Consider the following 18,402-nt stretch of genomic DNA (forward strand, 5'->3'; position numbering starts at 1 on the left):
AGACCACTAATGATTTCAACACCAGTTCACTGTCATGAAAAGGAAAGAATAAACAGAAAGAAACCATAATGTATGTATTGTAAAAACCTATAGTATGAAAGTATAAAATATGTTGTTCATTTATTTTTAACAAGAATTGATTCGTGGCACTGTAGATACTTTAATGTTTTAATTAGTATTATGTCACAGTGTGTATTCCTATGACAAAAAATATCAATAATAATATGTTATTTTTGTCTAAACTTTTATTTTTATGAAAAAGACATACAAGAGGTAACATTACCACATGCATTTCCCCAAATTATCTCCCGGTGGGTGAGATTAAGATTAATAAATACAAAACATAATGTCATCTCATGCTTTAGTGAAGTTATTTTGTGTCATGATAATTCAGTTGCAAGTGTGTTAAAAATATGTGTTTGTTGGGGGAAACTCTGATATCCAACAACACAAGTTGGTTGTAACTCAAACTTGCAACACAAAATTCAACTTTTGAAGAGAATTCTGATTAAGTACAATTTTCAAAATTAGATTAACTGAATCAAAATTCATTTAGCTGGTGTTGCAGATCTATTATTGTTTTGTCTGTGAGGACGAGTCAGTTCAAAACTTGGTTGTCTTCCACCTTTACTGATCCGACTGCAGAGAGAGAGACAAACTGGTTACTGTAGTTTTCACTGATATTTGTTTGACACAAGAAACAGAGTTTATGTTTCACGTTGGACATTTTATTTTTATTGACTAAAGAAGATGGGTATTAATAACATCCATGTACTGAGGAGTTGTTATTTTTCATGTATTCTTGTCAGTTTTCTTCACTTTTTGCTTACTGGGGTTTTATGTTCTCTGACATCCTGAATATATGACATTTTGAGAGAAAAAACAAAACAAAGAATAACATGAACATGTATTCAAGAGTTACTTTGATACTTTTGTTTCTGTTAAAATGTATCAATATATTAATTCAGTATTGTTAAATTTCAAAAGATCAATCCAGTTCTCTGCTTTCTGTGAGGAGGAGTCAATGCAAAACCTTGATGTCTTCCACCTCTACTTATCTGACTGCAGAGAGGATGACAGAGAACAGTGGACACTCAGTTTAACATGATGGACTATAGGACAGGACTGCTGCTTTTAACTATCTGCTGGGCAGGTGAAGATCTTCACATATCTTGAGTTTAAGTTGTTGTTAAAAAGTTACCAGCTTAAAGAAACTGATTATTTTCCTTTTTCTGTCTTGACAGGTGTTGATGGTCAGACTCTGACAGAATCTGAACCAGCAGTTAAAAAGCCTGGAGAATCCCACAAACTGACCTGCACAACATCTGGATTCACATTCAGTAGCTACTACATGGCCTGGGTCAGACAGGCTCCTGGAAAAGGACTGGAGTGGATTGCTTATATCAGTAGCAGTGGTAGTAGCACAGACTACTCTCAGTCAGTTCAAGGCCGGTTCACCATCTCCAGAGACAACAGCAGAGAGCAGCTGTATCTGCAGATGAACAGTCTGAAGACTGAAGATTCTGCTGTTTATTATTGTGCTCGAGACTCACAGTGACTGAGTTGGTTGAGCAGCTGTACAAAATCCTACAGTACTCATCAGACCCCCTTTAACTCACATGAATCATGTATTTTCTCAGCTCAGGTGGTTCAAGAAAATGACATAATTCCTTCAGATGCAAACATCTTTTTTGGAAACAGTGATACTATAATTTGGTTTTTAAAGTACATTTCCTGAGAGAGCATCATTTTTAATGATAACTCTTAATAAAGATTTGATTTCTCTTCTCATGTAAGAAAAAACTCTTTTGTTGTTGTTTTTACATGAATTTCAGTATGTGAGCAGCTCTCTAGAGGCTCAAACATCTGCAACACTGAAACCATTAAAAGTATTTTATATAATATAAACTCCAAACCTGCACACAGCTGCAGAAAACTCATACTGTTACACATTGCTTCACATTTTGTTGGCAAATGATGAATTTAACCATATGGGTAAAGTCAATAAATACAGTATTTTTAAAATTAAAAGTAGACAAATATATTTTTCACTATGTCACTATTTTAAACTTACATAGATTTACAGTAGAGTCATCAAAGACAGAATTTGAAAACAATTTATCAAAGTTTTTTGTGAATGATAATGTGTTTTGATCCATTATTACACAAATCCAACTATTGTAATATTTTATCCTTGAAACTCTTAATATTAGACTAAAATCAGTTTAACTACATTAATAGATGTTTAATTATATTAAATGTCATTTTAAACAAAATCATAGCACCATCATAAGTTCACTAAATTAACCATATAACATGTTTAAGTACATATTCAGTCTAGAAACTTAAGAAAGACTGAACCTTTCACCTCAAACTGAGAAATATAAGTAACAACAAATATATAAGTGTTCGTTCAACAATATGCAAATAAATGTGACTCATAAGGAAGTGAAGTGCGTGTGTGTGTGTGTGTGTGTGTCAGTGAGAGGACAGAAGAGCTCACATCAGTTCAGCTTCAACATCAACCATGTTCTCTGCAGCTCTGATGCTGCTGCTGGCAGCTGGATCCTGTGAGGAGCTTTCAGTGGATTCACACTAATAAACGCATTAGAAACACTGAATAGTCAGATGAATGATGGAGATAATGTTTATTTCTCTTTCCATGGGTGTGTACAGTATTGATCTCATCCAGCCAGACTCAATGGTTGTGCAGTCTGGATAACCATTGTTTTTCTGACAAACCTGGTATAAAGAAATTATGGCTAATCTTATCCTTGAAACATTTAATATTAGACTAAAATCAGTTTATCTACATTAACACCATTGTTATGACCATTATTATGACCGGTTCGCAGGCCACAACAAAGGAGGGAGACGCACACCCAAATTCAGCAATAATAAACTGAAGTTTATTAAAGTAAATAACAATAATTGCAATGGGGTGTGGAAGTCAGTATCAATGGTGTTTGAAAGTGTGTGGATGTGTTGTATAATGTGAGGTGCGTGTTGTCAGTGCAGAACAAAACCAAAAAGGCAACGCAAAAAACAACCACAGCGTGGTGAGTGGAGAAGAGATCAGAGAGAGACTGGAATCAGGGCAGGCGGGTTTAAATGCTTTCTGGGGCACTGGCCAGGTGTTCCCAGTTAGTACTTGAATGACATCGGCTCCACCCATCCAAGGATCTGCAAACACACAGACACAAACCACAGGACCAAAGGCAACAGAGGCACCAGGCTCTGGGGCTGTCACACCATCACCTGTCAGGTCTCTGGTTATTCTCTGACTGATAGCAGCTATGCAACAGGTTGGATCAGACAGCGTGAAGGAAAACCAATGGACTGGATTATACATCCGTGGGGAGAAAGCACTGGCAGCTTTTATCAAAATAATGCTCTGAAGAACAAGTTCAGCTACAGCATAGACATGTCTGCAGGAGCAGCGACAATAAAAGGACAGAATCCGCAGTCTGAGGACACAGCTGTGTATTACTGTGTACGTCACCCCACAGTGATACAAACCACCAACAGACCTGCACAAATACCCAGCAACCAGCAAGACTCAACCAGGCACATGTTGTTAATGCAAAATTAAATAAATAATATTCAGCAGAGTATATGTGTCCAGTTACTCTCTGACAGAGAAGTTGTTGGTTATTTAAATGTTTTCTCCAAGTGATTTTTCTTTGACTTGGTGTCTATATCAAGAGCCCTTAGACACTCAACTTTTCCAGATTACAAGGATGTGATTAATTTAAATATTTTATAAAAGTGTTTTATGATGCTTATTGATTACAGTAAAAGACCATTTTCCTTTCCATGCAAAGAAAAAAACTTTTTTTTTTGTAATTTTGCCAAAAAAGACCCCAAAAACTTTCAACATCTGTGTCAAGATTTAAGATTATTATCCCAGAAGATGAACATTTTGATGCTCCACCCAAACAATAATGAAATTTGTTCATTTTAGAAAATTCAAAGGTTTCATTCATCACATGCTCATACAATATGTGCATTGAAATGCAGGGTGACATACTCCTGAGGCTGTGCTAAAACAGATAGTTGCACTTAAGAATGCTAATTAGAAGAGGAGCAAAAATAAGATAAAGAACAAAATTTAAAGATGAAAAAAAAACATAAATATATTGAATTTGTATTAAAATGCCAAAGTGAATATTTGCCAGTTTGCAATTTTCATTATATATAGGTGACAATGGTGCAATGATGTACAAAAACTCATCATGTCAAAGCCAAAAATTTAATTTCAGTATTTCCAGAAAAATGTCAGTTTAAAGTCACTGAAACAGTCAGAATACACAGTCTCTCTTTATTAACTCAAACATGTTATTTTGTAGCTTTGTGTTTCCTCCCACATGCAGCTCTGATCTCTAAAGCCCCTTTAGACATGCACCTCTTTACAGTAATCTTGCTGATTTTTTAACATGTCAGTCACATGTCTGAATGAGCAGCGGGGTCACTTTTATGTAAATCTGAGTGTCTGTCAATCCATGTCTGAAAGGGTCTTACATTGTCAGTTGATGTAAATGTATTTGTCTGTGTTGTGAAGAATAAAAACAAAACAGATAAAATTCTAAATAATAATAGATTTTTCTTAAATATACATCAAAATATATGTGCTCCTTTTAAAAGTGTCACTTTTTCTGAGGGATCCTTCCTCTCTAGCCTGGTAGCGTTCTTCTTTATGCAAAGTGAACGTCCTCACAGTCTGCTATAAACACTTGATATCATGCTGTCAGTTGCAGCAGAAGAAGAGAAGCTCCCATCAGATCACCTTCAATACCAACCATGTTCTCTGTAGCTCTGCTGCTGCTGGCTGCTGGATCCTGTGAGTCAGCACACTGACTGTTCACTGTTGTTACACTGATTCAATACTCAATATGTTTTCCTCCACAGGTGTGAAGTGTGAACAGTTGACACAGCCAGCCTCAGTTACTGTGCAGCCAGATCAACGTCTTACCATCACCTGTCAGGTCTCTTATTCTCTTAGCAGTTATTGCACAGCTTGGATCAGACAGCCTGCAGGGAAAGAACTGGAGTGGATTGGAGGTGCACATGTTGGATACACCACATACTACAAAGATTCACTAAAGAACAAGTTCAGTATCGACTTAGACTCTTCCACCAAAACAGTGACTCTAAACGGACAAAATGTGCAGCCTGAAGACACTTCTGTGTATTACTGTGCCAGAGACCCACAATAACACAAACCATCAGCAGACCTGAACAAAAACCCCTCAGTGCCTGAACACTTGTAAGATGAAGCCACCAGAGGAGGAGCCCTCAGACCACTAATGATTTCAACACCAGTTCACTGTTACAATACAAGAAAGAAACAACAATTATAATAATATAAAATAATATAGTGGAGGCATTTATCAAAAAGTGTTCTCTCTCCCTTATAGTGCAAGTGGTGAATTTGTTGCAGCATTATTTCAGCTGACAACTACACTTTAAAAGCTCTTCATCTAACAAGAAATGAAACATAAATAATCTTTCTTTATGTGACTTTTAGTTTTAGTTTGTGGCTCCACATAAATTACTTTTGTCAGTCTGGACTAACAATGAGAGGAAGGACTGAACAGGACAAGAAATGTAACGTTTTCTCCTTTTACTCGTGAGAATACAAGAGCTTTACAAAACACTTTCACAGTCTTTGGTACGATCTGTCTCCAGTATAGATGCAAACATTACAGGTGACCTCAGTAGATCAAAATATCAGCAAACTGTAAATAAGTTAAATAGGCTGTGGTATTAAAATAAAATAAAGTTATAAACAACTAACAACAGTGTTACTTCTTTCTTGCTCCTCTGCACTATTATTAATGATTATAAATTAAACAGGTTGTTTGATGTCTTCGTCCTCTGCATATTGTAGATTAATGTTCACCATTTTTAAAAATGGTTCATTAGATTTTAGATGTCCTTTCTTGTAGGCAGCCATTGGTTTTTGTTCATGTTTATGAAAATCATTTTAATTATCTGAGGTGAGATTCATCTCATGTTTTAGCAAAGTTAAGATTTTGTGTCATGATAATTCAGTTGTGAGTGTGTTAAAAATATGTATTTGTTGAGTGATACTCTGATATCCAACAACACGAGATGGTTGTAACTCAAACTTTGAACACAAAATTCAACTTTTGGAGACAATTCTGATTAAATAGAAGTTTCAAATATAGATTGCCTAATTCAAAATTAATTTAGCTTGTGTTGAAATTATTACATTATTATTTTGCACAACAAACAAAAGGCCAAATTCTATCCTCCATGTGAGGACGAGTCAATTCAAAACTTGGTTGACTTCCAACTTCACTGATCCAACTGCAAAGAAAATGACAAATTGATTAGTTTCTATTGCGACTTTTGTTTTATGCAACGTAAGAGTATTGCATATTTAAAAACTTCAATGCAGTTCTCTGCTTGCTGTGAGGAGGAGTTAATGCAAAACCTTGATGTCTTCCACCTCTACTTATCTGACTGCAGAGAGGATGACAGAGAACAGTGGACACATAGTTTAACATGATGGACTATAGGACAGGACTGCTGCTTTTAACCATCTGCTGGGCAGGTGAAGATCTTCACAGATCTTGAGTTGAAGTTGTTGTTAAAAAGTTACCAGCTTAAATCAACTGATTATTTTCTTTTTTCTGTCTTGACAGGTGTTGATGGTCAGACTCTGACAGAATCTGAACCAGCAGTTAAAAAGCCTGGAGAATCCCACAAACTGACCTGTACAACATCTGGATTGTCATTCAGCAGCTACTATATGAACTGGGTCAGGCAGGCTCCTGGAAAAGGACTGGAGTGGATTGCTGAAATTAGCAGTGATGGTAGTAGCACATACTACTCTCAGTCAGTTCAAGACCGGTTCACCATCTCTAGAGACAACAGCAGAGAGCAGCTGTATCTGCAGATGAACAGTCTGAAGACTGAAGATTCTGCTGTTTATTATTGTGCTCGATATCCACAGTGACTGAGTTGGTTGAGCAGCTGTACAGAATCCTACAGTTCTCATCTTCTGGGCTGGTAGCATTTAGTAATACGGTATGTTTAATAATAAATTACAGCAACATTTGTGTCTGCATTACTTAAAGTTGTGTGTTCCTCAACAATATTCTTTACTAAACATGAGAAACATCAAACTTCATGATACATTTGTCTGGGTGTGAAATAAAGAAAATAAAAACTACTACAAATAACAATAGAGATGTTTAAAAAAATATTTCTGTAAATTAAGACAACATAATGTCTATACATTATGTGGAATCATAATATGAGGGGAAAAAAGTTGTAGTTTCCTTTACAGAATCACTAGAGGTCAGTGTCAAGTTTCTCTCTGCTTTTGCAATAAGGAAACACTCAGATCTGCTTTTCTTGAACCCTGTACTGAGCTAAAGCCTGATACAACTGTTTGACATGTACATGGCGTTGAAATGTACAAAAGTCATTTGTGACTCTCAGTCTCACATTATTAATGTCCTCAGGTCAACTAATTCACAATTACGCAACACACAGTCATCTGAGTACCACTGATGTATGACTGAGCTTTAAGTTAGTTACATTTCATTAGAAAAAATTTATAATATATATATAATTTAAAAATCTGACTCTTCCATCACATACTGTAGCTTCATTGAAACCATTGCTGAGAGAAGACAGCAGTAATCTATAAAGTCCAAGTTTCTCTGTGTGTCTGTGTCTTCAAACATTTGAAAACACTGAAACTATTCAACATCTTTTATGCAAACTCAACTTTTCATGATATTTACATGATCCTGCTGCTGTTGTTGTATTTCTGTTTGAAAGAAATAAGTAAGTAAAGTCAACAAATAATTAAATAATTAAATAAATGTAATGAAATTAGAATATTATATGTAAAGCAGAGATGATTTCCAGGTGAGTTTTCAATTTGCAGATATACAGTAATAACAATCATCAGACTCTTCTATTAGGCTCCAGTTAGACCAACATTAATGCTTCATGTGTCTGATTCTATGCAAACTCAGTGATCCTCCTTGTTTCTCAGCTATAAAAACCTCACATCAGACTGTCAGTGGAGATCACAGCACATCAGTTTCACCATAAACCATGTTCTCTGTAGCTCTGCTGCTGCTGTTGGCAGCTGGATCCCGTGAGTCTCTCTGTATTTGTCATAGTCAGCAGTTCTTCTTTTGCAGTGTAACTTGATAATTTGTCACACAAAATTTTCTTCTTTTAACAGGTGTGAAGTGTGAACAGCTGACACAGCCAGCCTCAGTGACTGTGCAGCCAGGTCAACGTCTGACCATCACCTGTCAGGTCTCTTATTCTGTTAGTGGCTATTGGACAGCTTGGATCAGACAGCCTGCAGGGAAAGAATTGGAGTGGATTGGAATGAGAGTTGGATCCTCCACAGCCTACAAAGATACACTAAAGAACAAGTTCAGTATCGACTTAGACTCTTCCAGCAACACAGTGACTCTAAACGGACAGAATGTGCAGCCTGAAGACACTGCTGTGTATTATTGTGCCAGAGACCCACAATAACAAAAACCATCAGCAGACCTGAACAAAAACCCCTCAGTGCCTGAACACTTGTAACATGAAGCCACCAGAGGAGGAGCCCTCAGACCACTAATGATTTCAACACCAGTTCACTTAGGGAAAAAAGGAAAGAATAAACAGAAAAAAACCTTAATGTATGTAATGTAAAAACCTATAGTATGAAAGTATAAAATATGTTGTTAATTTACTTTTAACAAGAATTGACTTCACAGTGCTGTAGATACTTTAATGTTTTAATTAGTATTATACCACAGTGTGTATTCCTATGACAAAAAAATTATATGCTATTTTTGTCTAAACTTTTATATTTATGAAAATGCATGCAAACATGTAAGAGGTAACATTACCACATGTATTTCCCCAAATTATCTCCTGGTGGGTGAGATTAAGCTTGGTAATAACAAACATAATGTCATCTCATGTTTTAGTGAAGTTATTTTGTGTCATGATAATTCAGTTGCAAGTGTGTTAAAAATATGTGTTTGTTGGGGGAAACTCTGATATCCAACAACACAAGTTGGTTGTAACTCAAACTTGCAGCACACAATTCAACTTTTGAAGAGAATTCTGATTAAGTACAATTTTCAAATATAGATGAACTAAATCAAAATTAATTTAGCTGGTGTTGCAATTCTTCCATCATTGTTTTGTCTGTGAGGACGAGTCAGTTCAAAACTTGGTTGTCTTCCACCTTTACTGAACCGACTGCAGAGAGAGAGACAAACTGGTTACTGTAGTTTTCACTGACATTTGTTTGACACAAGAAACCGAGTTTATGTTTCACGTTGGACATTTTATTTTTATTGACTAAAGAAGATGGGTATTAATAACATCCATGTACTGAGGAGTTACATATTTTTCATGTATTTTCATGAGTTTTCTTCACTTATATTCTTACTGGGGTTTTCTTTCCCCCTGACATCCTGAATGTTATGAGCACTTTGTGAGAAAAACAAAACAAAGCAACATTTGTTCAGGAGGTACTTTTTCTATTAAAACTTAATGATAATGAGTATGAAATTTATATTAAAATTATTATTGCACATTTTAAAAAGCTCAATTCAGTTCTCTGCTTGCTGTGAGGAGGAGTCAATGCAAAACCTTGATGTCTTCCACCTCTACTTATCTGATTGCAGCGAGGATGACAGAGAACAGTGGACACACAGTTTAACATGATGGACTATAGGACAGGATTGCTGCTTTTAACTATCTGCTGGGCAGGTGAAAATCTTCACAGATCTTGAGTTGAAGTTGTTGTTAAAAAGTTACCAGCTTAAAGCAACTGATTATTTTCCTTTTTCATCTTGACAGGTGTTGATGGTCAGACTCTGACAGAATCTGAACCAGCAGTTAAAAAGCCTGGAGAGTCCCACAAACTGACCTGTACAACATCTGGATTCACATTCAGTGGCTACTGGATGGCTTGGATCAGACAGGCTCCTGGAAAAGGACTGGAGTTATTGCTTATATCAGTAGTGGTGATGGTAGCACACACTACTCTCAGTCAGTTCAAGGCCGGTTCACTATCTCCAGAAACAACAGCAGACAGCAGCTGTATCTGCAGATGAACAGTCTGAAGACTGAAGATTCTGCTGTTTGTTATTGTGCTCGAGACTCACAGTGACTGGAGTTGGTTGAGCAGCTGTACAAAATCCTCTAGTACTCATCAGACCCCCTTTAACTCACATGAATCATGTCATCAGTTCAGTTAGTTCAAGAAAATGATGTAATTCCTTCACACTAAAACACCTTATTGGAACCAATAATATGCTAATTGGGTTTTTAAACAAAGAATCCTAACAACAGTTCTTCAGAAAGATTTTAATTCTCTTCTTACCTAAAGCAACTTAATTTCAGTATCTGAGCAGCTCTCTAGAGGCTCTGAATGTCTGTGGCTTCAAACATGTGCAACACTGATACAAGACAGTATTTTATCTAAAACTCCAAACCTCCACACAGCTGCAGAAAACTCATGTTACATGATTTTGTTGTCACTTCACTTTCTGTTGGCAAATGATGAATTTACATATACAGTAATAAATGTTTTATTAAAAGTACACATACATATTCTTTTTTAAGATGTCAGACTCTTCATAACTTTCAATTAATTCTATTTATTCATGTTGTTGTGGATGATAATAAGTTTTCATCCATTATTACACAAATTCAACTATTGTAAAATCTCATTCTTGAAAAATGCAATATTAGAATACAATCAGTTTATCTACAATAATACATGATTAAATGGTAGATTATTTAAAATGTCATTTTAAATAAAATCATAGCATCATTATAAATTCACTGAATTAACCATATATCATGCTTAAGTACAAATTCAGTCTGGAAACTTCAGAGTAAGTAAGTAAGTAAAGTCAACAAATAATTAAATAAATGTGATGAAATTACAAAATCATATGTAAAGCAGAGGTGATTTCCTGAATAACAGTCATCAGACTCTTCTATTAATCTCCAGTTAGACCAACATTAATGCTTCATATGTTTGATTCTATGCAAACTCAGTGATCCTCCTTGTTTCTCAGCTATAAAAACTTCACATCAGACTGTCAGTGGAGATCACAGCACATCAGTTTCACCATAAACCATGTTCTCTATAGCTCTGATGCTGCTGCTGGCAGCTGGATCCTGTGAGTCTCTCTGAATTTGTCATAGTCAGCAGTTCTTCTTTTCCTTGATAATTTGTCACAAAATGTTTTCTTCTTTTAACAGGTGTGAAGTGTGAACAGTTGACACAGCCAGCCTCAGTGACTGTGCAGCCAGGTCAACGTCTGACCATCACCTGTCAGGTCTCTTATTCTCTTAGCAGCTATCGTACACATTGGATCAGACAGCCTGCAGGGAAAGAACTGGAGTGGATTGGAAGTGCACGTGTTGGATACACCACATATTACAAAGATACACTAAAGAACAAGTTCAGTATCGACTTAGACTCTTCCAGCAAGAGAGTGACTCTAAATGGACAGAATGTGCAGCCTGAAGACACTGCTGTGTATTACTGTGCCAGAGACCCACAATAACACAAACCATCAGCAGACCTGAACAAAAACCCCTCAGTGCCTGAACACTTGTAACATGAAGCCACCAGAGGAGGAGCCCTCAGACCACTAATGATTTTAACATCAGTTCACTGTTACAATAACAGGAAACCGTCTTTGAACACATTTAACTGTGAAAAAAGTAAACAAAAATAACATGACTTATTATGATGTATAATTATAATAATATTAAATAATACAGTAGAGGCATTTACCAAAAAGTTTCTCTCTTCCTGACTCACTCCATGTTCTTCATGTACAGTATTTTTGCACTCTATCTAATGTTGTCATCCTGTTTCTCCATAGTGTGTTTTTACTGTCATAAATAATAAAATGAATAAAAGCTGAATTCCATTTTGCTGCTTCAGTTTTAAAGGGTCGGTGTCATGGAAAACAAGAAAAATGAGCTTTGGGATGGATTAGGATGATGGTGAGGACCTCCTGTGCTGTAAAATTACTCCGTGCTATCTCCTCAGTCTTTCTAAGTTATTTGAAATTTTGAAATTTGTTGGTCAAGAGCTGGAGGCGTTGAGGTGGAACTCGTTTGTACTTCACATCAGAAAGTCAAATCAAATATGCTAGGAAGCTTTAGCATGAGCCCACCGCTGCCGTAACCTCTTTAGTCGGAGTTTGCATTTCGTCCAGATGTTTACATCAGGAATGGCTGAAATTCATTTTTGGAGACAATCTTCCCTCCATCATTGGGAAGTGGTTGTGTGTGTGTGTGTTCCAACTGTCTGCTTAACAAGACTCAGTACTTCAGAGGATTTTCAACTTTTTCATCTTCAATCTCTGGATGAAGTTTTAAAACAAGTTCACTCGTAAACATTGTTTCTTTCCACTCAGCTGAAGGTATTTAATATATCTGTGCTAAAGCTAAACTAGTGACCTGTCAAAAAAATGCTTTTGCTTTGTTATGAAACTTAGATGTAATCTTGCCGTTCTGAAACATCTTGTCTGATATGGTGAATGCTGGCTCACTGTCACACTGTCATGGCTTACTGGTAGACTGGGACACATAATCAAAATGAATTCAAACTGCACAAATCAAATTTATTTGTCTGGGGTCATAACCCTCACTGTACATTATGTCTGAGTCCAACAAACAACAGGTCTAATGGTCAAATCCAATCTGGTTCTCTCTCCCTGTGAGGAGGAGTCAATGCAAAACCTTGATGTCTTCCACCTCTACTTATCAGACTGCTGAGAGGATGACAGAGAACAGTGGACACACAGTTTAACATGATGGACTATAGGACAGGACTGCTGCTTTTAACTATCTGCTGGGCAGGTGAAGATCTTCACTGATCTTTATTTGACATATTTACATTTGTATTACCAACTTGATGCATGTTAGGCTCTTTTTTCTGTCTTGACAGGTGTTGATGGTCAGACTCTAACAGAATCTGAACCACCAGTTAAAAAGCCTGGAGAATCCCACTGATTGACCTGTACAACCTCTGGATTCACCTTCAGCAACCACTGGATGGGTTGGATTAGACAGGCTCCTGGAAAAGGACTGGAGTGGATTGCAGCTATCAGTAGTGGTGGTGGTAGTAGCAAATACTACTCTCAGTCAGTTCAAGGCCGGTTCACCATCTCCAGAGACGACAGCAGACAGCAGCTGTATCTGCAGATGAACAGTCTGAAGACTGAAGATTCTGCTGTTTATTATTGTGCTCGACACTCACAGTGACACAGGAGGAAGTAACGCTGTACAAAAACTCACCACATTCACATAGTAAAGTTCAATTCAACAAATATTGACTGATTGATGCGATGAAGTTTTCTAAATCAGAATATGAAAGAAAATGTAGCTTTATTGGGTATAAATAGTTTACAATAAAAGCAGAAAAAATATTATTTGATAAAGTGAACAGTTGTCTCATTAAATGCAAGGATATTGTGTCAAGAATGAGTGTGTCATTAAATAACCATTAATAATTGTTGGGCCTCAGACCACGAGGTCAAACAGAGAAGGCCTACATGTAACCTGTGAGGCTTGACCACGAGGTGCTTTTTCCTTTGTTTTCCCCGAGACAAAGGAATAGCACCAAAATGCTGCTTACAGCCAACTGGAGTCCATTGCAAACTCCATTTCCAAGGATGCTTTGTGATTTTCACACCTCAAGCATCTGTTTCTTTTTACATATTTTTCACGTATTCTCATCAGTTTTCTTCACTTATATTCTTTCTGGGGTTTTCTTTCCCTCTGACATCCTGAATGTTATGAGCACTTTGTGAGAAAAACAAAAATAGCAACATTTGTTCAGAAGGTATTTTTTCTATTAAAACTTAATGATAATAAGTATGAATTTATATTGAAATTATTATTGCACATTTTAAAAAGCTCAGTTCAGTTCTCTGCTTGCTGTGAGGAGGAGTCAATGCAAAACCTTGATGTCTTCCACCTCTACTTATCTGACTGCAGAGAGGATGACAGAGAACAGTGGACACACAGTTTAACATGATGGACTATAGGACAGGACTGCTGCTTTTAACTATCTGCTGGGCAGGTGAAGATCTTCACATATCTTGAGTTGAAGTTGTTGTTAAAAAGTTACCAGCTTAAATCAACTGATTATTTTCTTTTTTCTATCTTGACAGGTGTTGATGGTCAGACTCTGACAGAATCTGAACCAGCAGTTAAAAAGCCTGGAGAATCCCACAAACTGACCTGTACAGCCTCTGGATTCACATTCAGCAACTACTACATGTACTGGATCAGACAGGCTCCTGGAAAAGGACTGGAGTGGGTTGCATCTATCAGTCAAAGCAGTAGCTACATCTACTACTCTCAGTCAGTTCAAGGCCGGTTCACCATCTCCAGAGACAACAGCAGACAGCAGCTGTATCTGCAGATGAACAGTCTGAAGACTGAAGATTCTGCTGTTTATTATTGTGCTCGAGACTCACAGTGACTGGAGTTGGTCGAGCAGCTGTACAAAATACTACAGTACTCATCTTTACTGGGTTGATAGACCACAACTATCTCACTTGTTTTGTGTATTCAGCTGTATGGAAATAATTAAGTACAGTAATACAATACAGTATGTAAAGAATAAATACTGGACCATACACACACATGCACACACAGTGAAAACCGAATAGAAGTATTAGGTTATTGTTCCTGTGGCTTTTAAATCTGCAATATCTAAACACACCACTGACATATCATCACCTCTTATTTTTATATGTTGAAATTAGCAACGAGTTGATTATTTACACATCCAGCAGTTATGGAGCAACATTATCATTCATTTGGAGTTGTGTGTGGCTTTTTACCTATTAAATGCTTGAGTATGTTCAGCAGCTAGTCGCTAAAGCTGAAAACAGATGCCTGTGTAACATATGCCTCTTGCATGTTACATTAAATACATTAGTTGTGCTTTAAATGGTCACTATGTCTGACAGCAAAATCTTTTAATATAGAATATCATTTTGTCAGTAATTTTACCTTTATTTAATAGTTGTAAGGTGTACATATTTGTGTTATTTTCATTATTTTATGCTGTTATATATTTAATATTTAATACTTGGCTACATAGTATCCAAGGTAACGATGCAGCTGTAAAGCCCATCACCGGGGGAACAAGTCAGACCGGGCTTGTATCCCCCAGGAGAGTGTGTGACTGTTAAATGGAAACCTGTAAATATTAATGTATAGCTGACCTGAGATAGACTTTATTACTAATTATAACTATATTGACATTCAGAGTGATTATCTACGTGAACTGATTCATCTGTATCAATAGTGTGTTTGTGTAATCTGTAATATAGTGAGTTTTTGATCCTGGTCAAGGTTAGACTGTTGGCCCTGTAATTTGTTATTTAACTGTTATTAAGCTTTGTCACAGAAATAATTTATTAGTATTGTAAGTTTCTTTTGATTATGATTTTATTTATGTTAAATAGTTTTACTGAGACCGGGCTTGTATCCCCCAGATCCCGAAGTGCTTGTAAGCAATAAACAGACATCATTGAATTGACATCGGAGCTGCCTGGGTGTCTCTGTTGGAGTCAACTGATGTTACTAACTGTCAGCCGTTAGTCCACCGTCATCATCACAACACAACGCAGAGACTGTAGGCTGTCACTATTATCAGCGATATAAAGGAAACTTAACGGGGACATTATAAACTGTGAGGCTAACTTAGTCCCCCGTTACACCTGCTGTGGATGAAATTGACGCTATGAGAATGGTGAGAGTGAACCAAAACAGTAAAGTTGCGGGCTGGACAGATAAACAATGAGCTGAAATAAATATATATAAATATAATATGAATAAATATTATAAATAAAGTCTAAGGGCTGCTTCAGAGTAACTGATAAGTCTCTATAATAGCTGCTCTAGGTATTGATTGTACACTTTCCCCCAGAGAGAAAAAAAAAATCAGAGGAAAGAATCAAATCAAATTAATGGACACATTATTTAAATAAAATGAATAAATAACCAAAAGTAGAAATTTAAATAAATATTACCTTTTCATAATAAAGCTTCCACCGTCTCTGCTTATTACTGGGAGGGAAGTTAAAGCATCTATTTCTCTCCTCTGTGTAACCACACTTTATACAACTAAATATAACACTAAGGCAGAACTAAACTTATTTATCTATATTGAAATTGTAGCATCACTAGAGCCAAGGACTAACTAGTGTTCTTTTAGACTCTTTAAGCAGAGAAAGGGTGCATATGCTTTTATATTGTTTAATATGTAGCCAGAAAATTATGATTTTTTCCCCTGAAAGTCAGATATTAACTGAACCTGTACAATTGGTTATAGATTTGGACAACCCAGCGTACATTACTAGACCACCTGGTGGAGATAAGATCCTTGTTACAGACAGGAGAAGGTTTGAAGAAATTGTATGATATTATTTCAGAAATGATGGTTAAACAATCTGATAAACCATCTTCATTATCTCAGACATGTTCTTGTGTATCTCTGATGCTCTCTGTAGCTGAGGCAGAATGGAAAAATTAAATTGTCTGTTTATTTGAGTTTAAATGCATTTGTCTGACTTGTGTTAGAAGTTTTGTGGAGAAGGAAAGAACATTAACTTTAAGTTACTGTTTTAAATAATACATTTGTATGTGTCAAAATAAATGCTAATAACACAATTCCAAGTGGACTCTGTGTGACACAACAGTCCATCCTTCTTTTACAGCCTGTCAGTGTCCCTCTGTATGCAAAGTGAACTTCCTCACAGTCTGCTATAAACACTTGATATCATGCTGTCAGTTGCAGCAGAAGAAGAGAAGCTCCCATCAGATCACCTTCAATACCAACCATGTTCTCTGTAGCTCTGCTGCTGCTGCTGCTGCTGCTGGATCCTGTGAGTCTCACTGAGGCAGAGACACTGACAGTATGATCACAGCACACTGACTGTTCACTGTTGTTACACTGATTCAATACTCAACATGTTTTCCTCCACAGGTGTGAAGTGTGAACAGTTGACACAGCCAGCCTCAGTGACTGTGCAGCCAGGTCAACGTCTGACCATCACCTGTCAGGTCTCTTATTCTGTTAGCAGCTATTACACAGCTTGGATCAGACAGCCTGCAGGGAAAGAACTGGAGTGGATTGGAAGTAGATATACTGGAGGTTCATACTACAAGGATTCACTAAAGAACAAGTTCAGTATCATCTCAGACTCTTCCAGCAAAACAGTGACTCTAAACGGACAGAATGTGCAGCCTGAAGACACTGCTGTGTATTACTGTACCAGAGACCCACAATAACACAAACCATCAGCAGACCTGAACAAAAACCTCTCAGTGCCTGAACACTTGTAACATGAAGCCACCAGAGGAGGAGCCCTCAGACCACTAATGATTTCAACACCAGTTCACTGTTATGAAAAGGAAAGAATAAACAGAAAAAAACTTCATGTATGTAATGTAAAAACCTATAGTATGAAAGTATAAGATATGTTGTTAATTTATTTTTAACAAGAATTGATTTCATGGTGCTGTAGATACTTTAATGTTTTAATTACTATTATATCACAGTGTGTATTCCTATGACAAAAAAATAAATTATAATATGTTATTTTTGTCTTAACTTTTATATTTATGAAAAAGACATGCAAGAGGTAACATTACCACATGCATTTCCCCAAATTCTCTCCCGGTGGGTGAGATTAAGATTAATAAATACAAAACATAGTGTCATCTCATGTTTTAGTGAAGTTATTTTGTGTCATGATAATTCAGTTGCAAGTGTGTTAAAAATATGTGTTTGTTGAGGGAAACTCTGATATCCAACAACACAAGTTGGTTGTAACTCAAACTTGCAACACAAAATTCAACACTTGAAGAGAATTCTGATCAAGTACAATTTTCAAAATTCAGATCAGATCAAAATTCATTTAACTGGTGTTGCAATTATTCCATCATTGTTTTGTCTGTGAGGACGAGTCACTTCAAAACTTGGTTGTCTTCCACCTTTACTGATCTGACTGCAGAGAGAGAGACAAACTGGTTACTGTAGTTTTCACTGATATTTGTTTTACACAAGAAACAGAGTTTATATTTCACATTGGACATTTTAAAGGACTAAAGAAGATGGGTATTCATAACATCCATGTACTGAGGAGTTACATATTTTTCATGTATTCTCATTAGTTTTCTTCACTTATATTCTTACGGGGGTTTTCTTTCCCCCTGACATCCTGAATGTTATGAGCACTTTGTAAGAAAAACAAAACAAAGCAAAATTTGTTCAGGAGGTACTTTTTCTAGTAAAACTCAATTATAATGACTATAAACTTAATATCGAAATTGATATAG

General features: G+C 36.4%; 1 pseudogene and 3 gene segments (V, D, J or C); all 4 read left to right on the forward strand.

The window, feature by feature from the left end:
- Positions 1–1,104: 1,104 nt before the first annotated feature.
- On the forward strand, positions 1,105–1,573 carry LOC122966501. The segment is given in 2 exon segments: positions 1,105–1,153; positions 1,245–1,573. Coding segments are annotated over 2 exon segments (363 nt in total).
- A 6,415-nt stretch (positions 1,574–7,988) lies between these two features.
- LOC122966538 lies at positions 7,989–8,538 on the forward strand. The segment is given in 2 exon segments: positions 7,989–8,143; positions 8,234–8,538. Coding segments are annotated over 2 exon segments (348 nt in total).
- Positions 8,539–11,106: 2,568 nt separating this feature from the next.
- On the forward strand, positions 11,107–11,627 carry LOC122966515. The segment is given in 2 exon segments: positions 11,107–11,201; positions 11,284–11,627. Coding segments are annotated over 2 exon segments (351 nt in total).
- Positions 11,628–16,886: 5,259 nt separating this feature from the next.
- Positions 16,887–17,352, forward strand: LOC122966519 (annotated as a pseudogene).
- Positions 17,353–18,402: the final 1,050 nt, after the last annotated feature.

Source organism: Thunnus albacares, chromosome 17 (genome assembly GCF_914725855.1).
Source record: "Thunnus albacares chromosome 17, fThuAlb1.1, whole genome shotgun sequence".
In the NCBI taxonomy this organism is placed as follows: domain Eukaryota; kingdom Metazoa; phylum Chordata; class Actinopteri; order Scombriformes; family Scombridae; genus Thunnus; species Thunnus albacares.